Here is a 12127-nt window from a genome sequence, read left to right on the forward strand (position 1 = left end):
ATTTAGTAATATCTTAAAGTACTTCTGATACATTGTTGTATTGCTACCAGTATTCCATTATAGAAATAATTTTTTTATTGCAAGTTCTTTGTTGATTCAAGAATATTTCACTCCTTATGTTACTTTTGCTTACTCTGAATCCCACTGATCAGGTTTTAGTTCTCAGCAAATTCTTGCTATTTAAAATCATAACTCTATTGTGATGTCACTTCCTATAATCATCTATAGTCTCACAAGAAGCTTTATCTGGGGAAGTAGCTCACATAGCCTGTTGTCATTCTTCTTTCTGTCTTTATCTTATAATAGTTTAACTGTAACATTCTTTCATCAGGTATCACTTATTCCTTTAATATCTAAATTATACTGACACTCATTTCTATTTATTTATTCAGTGCTTTGGCGATGCTTCAGTACCGTGGTAATATTTCTTTTCCTTTTGGATGAACAAACAAGTTTATTGGTACTAATTCCAGCAGGTGTTGGTGCAGTGATTGAGGTGAGTTCCTAAAGCTCTGAAGTCTGCTTATGTCTGAATATAGGTTTATTGCTGACGTTGCTGCTAATTATATCTACAGTCCTCTGGGGATGATGTTAAACTGTTCATTTTATATATATATTTATATAAATAGTGTCTGTGTGTGTGCGCATGTGTATCTATCTAGCTCTCTATCTAAATGGTCACTATCAGTTTAAATTTTAAGTGAACTAATTTAGAACAATTCCAGTTTAGACAGAATATACTTTAAATAACTCTTCCTGAATAACTTCTGTTTAACGTGTTCTCTTCAAGTAAAACTGTCCAAATATAAAGTGCTGTAAAGTACACAAAGTAAACAAATTGGAAACAAAATATTTTTACCAACTTTGCAATTCCTGTAATCTTGGAGTATTATTTCTAATTAGAAGTACAAGATTCAAATGTGACTTTTGATTTGGAGTCCCTTAACATTGCAAAAAACACGCAGATTAAAGTTCTAACAAACATTAACTAGGGAGCTTATGGTACAAGCATTTAATTGTTAAAGGTTTAACTTCATTATATGAACGTGCCTATGTTCTCCAAAATTACCGCATTTACTCTTGAAATTATGAACTAACTTTCTGAGAACATTCAAGTAAACCCAGTAATTAGTTTTAAAATGGGTCCTTTAAGAAATTTAGCATTGGGTCCTGACATTTGTTCTCACTAGAGTTAGTCAAAAATTTCTGACTGAACAGCTTTCTGTCTGTGTTGATTTTGTTAAAACATTCAACAAACAAGGCACGCTGTAGGTGTGCCAGCCTGCCTGGCTGGCAAATAGAGATGAAGTTCAAGAGAGCCTGCCATGCAGGGAGACAGGAATTCTAGGGACCATATTTCAAAATTTCAGTCCAGCAAAAATTTAGAATTTGACTTTTTATCCTATTCAGAACGAACAAAATTGTAAAAACTCAAATATGTTCACAGGATAGAAACTGTGTCTTGGCTAGCTCTAGTTCTGACTCAGGATCCAATTTTCTACTAATATTTGTGTAAATATTCAATTTAAAAAAAAAAGGTCAGTAATGAAAAGTAGGACTGCCAGAACTGACTTTCAGATTTCCTGTTGAAAAATGTATGAAGGAAAACGAAACAAAAACTACAAAGAAAATTCAGAAGGCATAAAAAGTTTGACTGTGTGAAGTTTCATAATGTTACAGCACTACTTAGACCATAATATATGATCCATTTTTAAGCCTATTGTACCATGCAATCCAAACTGGGGAATGACTTTCACAGTACGTATTTACAGTCCTTAGCTGATGTTTTTATTACCTTGAAAGTTACAGTAAAAAGGCGATGATTGCCTTAGGGTTTATTTGTACTGTTCCCTTAAATGCTGATACCTTTATTCACATTTATTCATTGATCCAATGAATTCAGTTAACTCACTGACTTTAGTGGGATTACTGAAGGAGTAAGATATTGTTCAAATTATGGTCCCTATATGTCAGAGGTGGCCAAACTGTGGCTCTTTCACAGTTAAAGTGCTGCTCACATTCTCCATCTACCAGCCTGTGCGAGAGAAGGGAGGCTGGCTTCTCTGCCTACCAGCCTGTGGCAGGGTGATGGGGTTAGGGGCTTCTGCCAGAAACGATTGGTGCCTGCTAAGAGTGGAGGACACAGTTTACAGGTTCACTCCCCCAACAGCTTGAATCATGCCCTTCCAAGCACACATCCTCTGTTACCCTCAGCAGCCCCTCCCTCCAGTTCCCAGGTGTTAGCTCCTTATGGAGAGGCAACAGCAAAGAGCTGGGAGCTGCAGGGAGGGGCTACTGCTTTAGTTCCATGGCGAGAAGCAGCAGCAAAAGCAGTGGCTCTCCCTGCAGCTCCCTGCTTTTTGTCGTTGTCTGTCCCCACGGCCGCAGCTCCAAGCTTGTCAGCTCCAGCAGCTGCCATGCAGGGAGGGGGCCTGATGGCACCATGTGACTGAGCAAGGCCAACAAACCCTGGGGAAAAATGGAGGGGGGGAGAGGGTGACGCCATCTGCCCCCGCCATGTGTCACCTCCAGACATTCTGCCCATCAGGTAGGGCTGTCCTGGGGCATGCCTGCCAGGGCTCAGGGCTTCAGGCCTGTAGGGTGCACCTGCCAGGGCTTGGTGCTTCACCAGGAGCAGGGCTGAAAGTCTTGAGTCCTGGCCAGTGCGCTCTGACTCTCGAACTTACAAAGATTGTCGTATGCGTCTCGGATAGTCAGGAAGTTTGGCACGCCTACTATATGTATTCCAAACGTGGGTGTGCATGCATGCTATGTGTTGGAGCCAGAAAATTTATGTAGCAGTGTCCGTTGACCCGCATGAGCAATGTCTGTAGCCGCATGGTCAGGCAAAGTTATATGAGGCTGTGCGGAGCAATGCCTTCAGTTTCCTTGTACCATCACATGGTTGAAGTCAGAATCCCTCTTCCTCTGCAATGGTAGTTATGGCTAACAAAGCCCTTTCATTTATTTGTAGCTAGCCTTCTTTAGTTTTTCTCTTTAGATCGCTGTGTGTAGTTCTGAGTGTAGTGTAGTCAATTTTCTGTGTCCTTCCCCAGGGGCTATGCCCCATGTCCAGGGTTCAAAAACTGTGCATTGTGTCCTCTCTCATTCTTAGTGAGCCAGCGGTCTGGGACAAACCCAAGCTTGAGAGCCAGAAGCACTTGCATGGGTATTGGAGCAGGTCCCCTTTGCAGGCTGCCTCCAAGCACAGCACTTCCTCCCTGAACTGCCCCAGGTCAGTTGAGCCATCAAGCGCAGACCCCGCCGCACCACCAACTAAGCTTCCTCTCTCTGAGGGTAAGGTGAAGAAGGAAGACCAGATGGCCCCACCACCCACCATGCCAATTACCTGCCTGGAACTCTCCCCAGGGTGCGCACCACCTGTCCTGCCTGCATTTCAGCATCCGTCCGTCTGTTCACTGCACACACCACCTCGCTCTTTGACTTCTCACAGGGACATTTCCCAGATCTTGGGACAATGTGAGCCCCTCTCCAGTCAGCACATCTCTAGCTGCCCTACCCTCGTTCTCTGCTGCTCACTCCACACAAACCTCCCACTCCAGCAGAGGCATCGGTACTGCTACAGGAGGGATGCTTCAAGCCTATGCATTCCGGCCCACTAGTATCAATGGCCTCCTCACTCATGTTTTTGCCTCCTGACAACCAGAAGCAGTATCAGTATCTACTACAGTAGGTGGCCATGGACCTGGTTGTACCCCTGGAGGAGGTAGCAGTTTCAGCACCATCAGTTGGTGGACACCCTGCACCCCAAGGGACATCTGGGTAGCACTGCCTGTTCGCAGTGCTATCCTGCAACCTGTGAGAGTGGTCTGGCACATGCCGGCTTCCTGTGTCTCCACACTGAAATGGACAGGACTCTGGTACTTTGTCCCAGCTAAGGGGGTAGATTTCCTCTTTTCCCATCCCCACTCCCCCAATTCTATTGTGGTGCATGCAGTGACTGAATGCGTCTGCCAGCACACCCATAAATCCACTCCTCCAGAGCAGGGGGGCAAGCACCTGGATCTTTTCAGCAGGAAGGTCTACTCGGCAGCATTGCAATTTCATATTGCCAACTACCAGGCTCTGCTTGCGAAGTATGAGTTCCACAATTACGCCAAGTTCGCAGAGTTCCTGGGCAACCTGCCACAGGAAAAGCAGCAACACTTCTGTGCCCTTCTGGAAGAAGGCTGCCGGCAATTAAGATGAGTCTCCAAGTGGCCATGGATGCTGCATTTACGTCCTCTCGCTCTTTAGCAATCGGGGTCATTATATGCTGAGACTTGTGGCTCCTTTTTCCCCTAAGAGGTCTAGAACACTATCCAGGACTGCCCCACTCTCCGTTCCATCTGCCAGACCTGGGACACCTCTCACTGTGACCTTTTCATTACACAAGTTCCCTCTTTACTGCTCCCAGAGAGCCCAGGGGCTCAACTCTCAAGGCGATGCTCTCATGCCCTAGCAGGGAGAACTTAGTTACGCCTTTCCCCCATTCTTTTCCTTCCCCAGGTCCTCCGCATGATCTGCCAGGGCCAGGCTATGGTCATAGAATCATAGAATATTAGAGTTGGAAGAGATCTCAAGAGGTCATCTAGTCCAATCCCCTGCTCAAAGCAGGACCAACACCAATTAAATCATCCCAGTCAGGAATTTGTCAAGCCACGCCTTAAAAACCTCTAAGGATGGAGATTCCACACCTCCCTAGGGAACCCATTCCAGTGCTTCACCATCTTTCTACTGAAATAGTGTTTCCTAATATCCAACGTAGACCTCCTCCACTGCAACTTGAGACTATTGCTTCTTGTTCTGTCATCTGCCACCACTGAGAACAGCCTAGCTCCATCCTCTTTGGAACCCCCCTTCAGGTAGTTGAAGGCTGCTATCAAATCTCCCCTCACTCTTCTCTTCTGCAGACTAAATAATCCCAGTTCCCTCAGACCCCTGATCATTTTTGTTGCCCTCCGCTGGACTCTCTCCAATTTGTCCACATCCCTTCTGTAGTGGGGGGGCCAAAACTGGATGCAGTACTCCAGGAGTGGCCTTACCAGTGCTGAATAGAGGGGAATAATCACTTTACTCGATCTGCTGGCAATGCTCCTACTAATACAGACCAATATGCCATTGGCCTTCTTGGCAACAAGGGCACGCTGCTGACTTATATCCAGCTTCTCATCCTCTGTAATCCCCAAGTCCTTTCTGCAGAACTGCTGCTTAGCCAGTCGGTCCCCAGCCAATAGCGATGCATGGGATTCCTTGTTCCAAAGTGCAGGACTCTGAACTTGTCCTTGTTGAATCTCATCAGATTTCTTTTGACCCAGTCCTCCAATTTGTCTAGGTCACTCTGGACCCTATGCCTACCCTCCAGCATATCTACCTCTCCCCCACAGCTTAGTGTCATCTGCAAATTTGCTGAGGGTGCATTTCATCCCATCATCCAGATCATTAATAAAGACATTGACCAAAATCGACTCCAGGACCGACCTCTGGGGCACTCCACTTGATCCCGGCTGCCAGCTAGACATCGAGCCATTGATCACTACCCATTGAGTCTGACAATCTAGCTAGCTTTCTATCCACCTTATAGTCCATTCATCCAATCCATATTATAACTTGCTGGCAAGAATACTGTGGGAGACTATCAAAAGCTTTGCTGAACTCAAGATGTATCATATCCACCACTTTCCGCATATCCACAGAGCCATTTATTTCATCATAGAAGGCAATCAGGTTGGTCAGGCATGACTTGCCCTTGGTGAATCCATATTGACTGCCATTTTTTGTTTCTTGACCTCCTCAGGCTCTGTCTGCCCCTCTTCCCTCCCGCTCCACACTGTCCTGGACCGCCTCACCCACGACCAAGCCAGAGTCTGTCATACCAGTCCCAGCTCCCTTTGCCTCATGGTCTGGTTTTTGGTTTGGGCTCCTGTATAGACAGTGCTTGTTTGTCGCTGGCACAGCACATCCTTAAATGCAGTAGGCGGACCTCCACAAGAGCTTGCTATGTGGCAAAATGGAAATCTTTCACCTCTTGGGCTCGGTACCAGCACCTCTCCCTTGGGGCCATCTCCATCCCTACCATCCTGGAAACCTCCTGGAACTTAAGACCTCAGTCATTAACTTCAGCTCTGTCCAGGTGAACCTGACAGCGCTAAGAGCCTGCCTCACCCCTGTGGAAAGCCGCTCGGTATTTACCCACTCCACCACTGCCTGCTTCTTCAAGGGCCTGTTTAACAGCTTCTTGCCAATGTGAAAGTCCATACCTCCCTGGGACCTCAAACTTGTCCTCTCCACCCTCACCAGACTCTGTTCCAGCCTGTGGCCACAACCTCCCTCTTCCACCACTCCATGAAAGTCATCTTCCTTGTGGCTATCACTTCTGCTTGGTGGGTCAGCGAACAGGTGGCCATGATGGTTGACCTCCTCTCCCCCGCTTCCTCCCCCAGTACAGTTTTCCCTAAAGACAAGGTTTCGTTATGCCTCCACCTCAGATTCTTCCGGAAGGTAGTCTCAGCGTTTCACCTCAACGTGTCGATTCACCTTCCAGTTTTCTGTCCTCAGCCGCACGCCACTCCTGCAGACAGGAGCCTGCATTTCCTAGATGTCCACTGTGTGCTGGCGTTGTCCCTTGACAGAACCCGCACCATTCATGCCTCCTCACATCTCTTCGTGGCCACTGTAGACAGATCCATGGGCCAAGTCCTGCCCTCCCAGTGCATCGCAAAGTGAGTCTCTGCATGCATCCGCGTAGGTATATGCTATCCAATACCCTGCCACCCAGCACAATTACAGTGCACTTAACATGGGCACAGGTGGCAACAGCCGTCTCCCCGGCAGACATCTACTGGCATGACATCTGCTGAGTGGTAACGTGGCATTCTGTGCAGACCTTCACTACCTATTACGCAATCAACCAGGCGGCAGCAGACCCAGCTGTGGGCCATGCTGTCCTCCAGACTGCAGTGCCTCTTGCATCCTCGCACCCACCTCTGCGCTGATCACTGCTTGATCTCACCCATATTTGGAATATATATATAGGGACCATCACTTGAAGAAGAAGAGGCGGTTACTTACCTGTAACTGAAGGTTCTTCAAAATGTGCTGTCCCTATTTGTATTCCAATACGTGCCCTCCGTCCCATCTGCTGCATGCCACGCTGCTCAGCAGTAAGAGGGTGACCGAGAGGGCATCACCTCACACAGCCTCATGTAACCTCACCTGGACCACGTGGCTACATACGTATGGGTCGATGAATACTGCTACTGGTGTCCTGTGCCCCCACAGTGGAATACAGATAGGGACCACATATCTTGAAGAACCTCCATTTACAGGTAAGTAACCTGCTCTTCAAGTCTAAGAACAAGATTTTGATATCTTTAGTTGTGATTAATAAGTTGTTCTTGATATATAAGCATTGTATTTTTGTAATTTAAACCACAGCTCTGGAAAGTGAAGAAAGCACTGAAAATGACAGTTATATGGAGAGGCATGAGGTCGACAATCCAGGTACAGTACCTTAGCTCTTTCATAATGACTAGCGTTATTGAGCTCTCTGCTCCCTCAGAGGTTAGTGAACAGCTTACTTTAAAATAAAATTCAACTAAACAAAATATGAAGATGTATAATGTCTGGAAGTATACAAATGCTGCTGTGTTCACCCATTTGTATAATATGATTCAATTAAAAAAGTTACAGAAGTAGCTACAGAAAACCACATATCAGTCTTCCATTATTACTGCTGGAGGATAGAAATGTTATTTGCCACTGAACTGAGAAGATTGACATCTTCTGCAAAAGAGAGAGTTCTTTGAGTGCCAGTCCCTGTGTGTATTCCACTTTGGGGTGTGAATGCACTTCACATGCCTGAGACCAGAGAATTCTTGCAGTGTCAATTGGTCTGTGTCTGCACCCTTGTTCTTCTCACACACCATAGGTATATGGGGTGCTATGGACTAATCGCCTATCCAGTTCCTGTTTACCACTGCATGGCTTAGTTTGCAGTGTCCAGTATCTGGAGCCCTTCTTTCTGTCTTCTTTGTCTTCAAATCTGTAAATATTTCAAAGTTTTATAGTTATTTTTACTGTAGTGTACTTAGTGTTAGTAATTTTAAAGTATACTTAGTAACAGGTATAATCCCCACCTCAGTGAACCGTTTAGCTTCCCCAGTATAGGATTTAGATTATCCCTAGGATACCAGGTTTCAAAAATTGTCATGTCCCTGATCCTTCTCAGTCAGTCATGCTTCCACTAGGTGCAGTATCTGTCAGTCCTTTCCCGCCTGGACCCTGCAGTCACAAGAACTCTGCCTTAAGAAGCAACTCAAGAAGAAAGCAATGAGGCCCCAGTTGGACTCTGCCCCCGCATATCTGCCAGAGTTATAGAAGAGTGCACCTCCTAGCACAAGATCTGACACAGAAGGGGGAAGCAGTGAAGGGAGTCAGGGACCCTTCACTGGGCTTCTACCATGAGAGTAAGCTCTGTTTTCATAAGCACAAGAGTAGGGTCCCACTGACAATGCAACCTCAATGTGTTATGTGAACAAGCCAGGAGGAGCATGCTCCCTAGCTTTGTCAGAAAGCAATAAAGTTTTGGCAATTGTGCATCATGGAAAACCTCATTTACACAACTGCTTACTTGCCCAGGTGCTTAGAATCACTTGGCCAGTCACCTCAGCAGGAACTTCTCTCAGAATCATGAGTGATCTCTGAAGAGTGATGTGCTGAGGTCCATTTTCAAGGAAGAGGCATTCTGACAGTGGAGTTATTTTCAGTGAAAGACAGCAAGAAATGCAGTCAGTTTTGCTCTCAAGTGGGTCTCCATCTAAGGCTCATTAACTGAAGCTTTCCATTTGAATTGGGGATCAGTCCTTATGTATGCCTTCCCCTTGATACCACTCATCCCTCTGGTGATTCTGAGATTGAAGTTGGATCATACTAACTTAACACTCATTGTACCAGCTTGGCCAAAACAGTGTTGCTTCTCCGACCTTCACAGTATGTCTATTCTACCTCCCAGATTTCTTCCTCTCGTTCCTGCCTGCTGACACAACACCATGATCAGATATGGCATGCAGCTGTGAGCAGTATGCACCTAATTGAGTGGATGCTACGTGGTTAGATGACCTGGAAGAGCAATGCTCACAAGCAGTGCAACAAGTTCCACTTACTAGCAGAAAACCTTCTACTAGGTTTTTCAGTTTGGTTGTTGGCAAGGGGAGTTCAGCCAACATTAGCATGTATTCAAGACATTTTGGGTTACCTGTGACTTCTTAAGTCCTCAGGTCTATCACTCAAGTCACTGAGGGCTCACTTAATGGTTTCAGCATTTCACCCTCCAGTCTAAGGGGAGACATTATTTTCTAACTCTATGGTGGTTAGATTTCTAAAAGGTGCTGTCTTCCTCTTTCTGTCTGTTAAAGAATTGATTCCTTTATGGGACCTCAGTACCATACTGATTGCCCTCATGGATTTTCCATTTGAGTCCCTAGCCAGTTGCGCTCTCTCTCCTTTCCCAAAAGACAGCTTTTCTTCTTGCCGTAATTTCATCCAGAAGAACTTCTGAGTGGCAGGTCTTAATGGCAGGTCCTTCATATACTCAGTTTTTCAAAGGCAAGGTGACCTTGAAGTCATGCCCTCAAGTTTTTGTCTACAGTGATGTCACAATTTATCTTAACCAAACAATATACTTACCTGTATTTTTTCCTAAGCCATACTCAAATGCTGATGAGCAGCTTCTTCATTTCTTGGATGTGAGATGATCAAAGTTATTCTATCTGGAAGGGACTAAACTCTTCTGGGCATTGCTTTAACTTTTTTATCTTACGTAGATCGGATGAAGGATCAGGATGTTTCCACACAGACAATTTCCAGGTGGATTACTTCTGCATTACTACAGCATATGGGGTAGCACAGGCCACACCTCTACAGAGACTAGTGTCTCATTCTGTGAGGGCTCAAATGGCTTTTGTCGTGTTTCTCAGTGACGTTTCTATATTGCACGTTTCTAGGGATGCTACCTGGTCTTCCATACATGCTTTTCGCAAGCATTATGCTATTACAATGACATCTAGATCAGCTGGAAACTTTGTCCAGGAAGTTTTTCACTCATTATTTAAATAAACTCCCAAGTTCCACCTCCATTGGTAACTGCTTGTGAGTCATCTATGGGGAACATCTGTCTGCAACCACTCGAAGAAGGAAAAACATTATATACCTGTACTGTAACTGTGCTTTGAGATGTGGGTGCAGACCTATATTCCACACCCTGCCTCCTGTTCCCTTTGCATTGGAGTATCCAGTCTTAGATTCTTGTGTCAGAGAACTGAGGTGGTTGTGACAGCGCTGCCTTTACTAGCCATAAGAGGGGGCATAAAGGCCAGAGGAAGCAAGAGTGGCCCCAACAGGTAATGCTAAGTGAAGTTCTCTGGCTTTGATGCATTGGGCTCAGGCACACCTGAGTGAAATACATATCTGCACCCACATCTCAAAGAATATCATCTACTGTACAGGGTAAGTAACCATTTTATCTCATCACTTAAATTTTTAGAATAGTTAGTTTTCATTCACAGATTAAAATGAGACTGATATTTCTAGTATCCAAAAACTTTCAAATTTTCCATTAATATAAATATTTGAGTATGATGAAATCAATAAAAGGATGGGAGGAAAGGAAGAAACCTGGAAAACTCACCAGATGTGGGATTGTATTTTAAAAACCGATGTTTTTCACAATTCTTTCACTTAGGAAGCAAGTCTTGCTTGCTATGGAGCTAGCAGTGGATATGTCCTGCTGGATAATACCATTGGCTGCGGGGAAAATACATTTTGCTTTCACAAACAATGTTGGTTGTGTTGAATTTGACCAGCAGAGAATGTTTTACAATGTGGTCTTGCTCTTCTTTATGAAGTATAAAGACTTGAAAAGTGTGTTTTGTCAAACCTTTTTTTTCTCGTTAATGTTCTACATTAACAGTATAAGGAACTTTAACTGTGTCTGGGCTTCCTTTGCATTTCTGGGGGACATTATTCGTGAGTCTCCATTAACTGAAGGTAGGTGGGAGTGGAGATGTTTAACTTTTAATTGATGATTCTTTTGTCCCAAATAATTATTGGGCATTAAAATAAGACCAGGGTGTGATGCTGCTTTAAGGACCTTTACCTATTATTTAGGTCTTTAAGTGTAGTTTTTCTTTGATTTAATCAGTTTCTGTATAGGCTATTGTACAGTCAATGGCTGAAGGGCTCAATTTTCTGTCTGCATCATGTTGAAGAGAGTGAGGGTTGTAGCTCTGAGTGCTGTATGCTCTTGAAGCATTTGTAGATTTGTATTAAGTTTTATATTGTATAATGAAAATTAGTAGCAAGTTTTTCATTTTTACAAGCTTAGCTTTAATGAGTGAAACTTGAGCCAACTGCAGTATACCCATGGGCTCGACAGATTTCTTGAACCTTTGTAGCTTTCTTCTGTCAAGAATAGTATTGAAAAATGAGTTGTCTTGTGATGGCTCATGTAGTATTTAGCAAAGAAATTCCAGCGCAAACTCCTCGTCTTAGGATAGTGCTTATATTGCACTTTTTTCCCCCCAACTTCAAAAATCCTGTTGCTAGTTGTCATCGTCCTTGTTTTAGATTGCAGTTAGACCTAATATCATTGGAGTTTCCTTTGAATTTTATGCTGATCCTGACTTTTTTTCCTAACAAAGTACTGTATTTTTCCTCTTCTTCTGTTTTATTTGTCTAAACCAATTATGATTACTTCTCTCTGTTAAATCTAATACAGTTTGGTGCATACAATGAATCTGAAAAGAGAACTGAGGAATATGATACCCAGGTAAGACACAATCCTGTAATATTGTTGACATGTTGGTGATTTAATCAAATATGTAGTGGGACTTGTTCTCCAGCAAGGAGATTGCACCTTTCAGTCTTCTGCTGGATAGCAAAAAGATAGTGTAGAGAATTAGATCAAATATTAGTTTGAGTCTTCCTAATGAAAGCAGACAAAAACAAATACAATTATTATGTTCAGTGTCCATGGAATTCATGTATTTTTTTTAGGCTAGCAGGGACCATAACAGCCTAGTCTGACCTCTTGCACAATGCAGACCATAGACTTCCACCCAGTTCCTGC

At 44.2% G+C, this 12127-nt stretch overlaps 1 protein-coding gene across 3 annotated transcripts in view; it reads left to right on the forward strand.

Annotated features, from left to right (window-relative positions):
* The window catches only part of CLPTM1L (CLPTM1 like), a 69701-nt gene that overhangs the window by 33236 nt on the left and 24338 nt on the right, over nt 1–12127 (forward strand). For all 3 annotated transcript variants that reach the window (XM_030551647.1, XM_030551646.1, XM_030551648.1), the window contains exons 9-11: nt 393–496; nt 7438–7503; nt 11777–11827. In XM_030551647.1, coding sequence (XP_030407507.1) covers nt 393–496; nt 7438–7503; nt 11777–11827 — 221 coding nt within the window. The remainder of the gene's footprint in view (nt 1–392; nt 497–7437; nt 7504–11776; nt 11828–12127) is intronic.

The sequence above is a fragment of the Gopherus evgoodei genome, chromosome 2 (assembly GCF_007399415.2).
Source record: "Gopherus evgoodei ecotype Sinaloan lineage chromosome 2, rGopEvg1_v1.p, whole genome shotgun sequence".
Lineage (NCBI taxonomy): Eukaryota > Metazoa > Chordata > Testudines > Testudinidae > Gopherus > Gopherus evgoodei.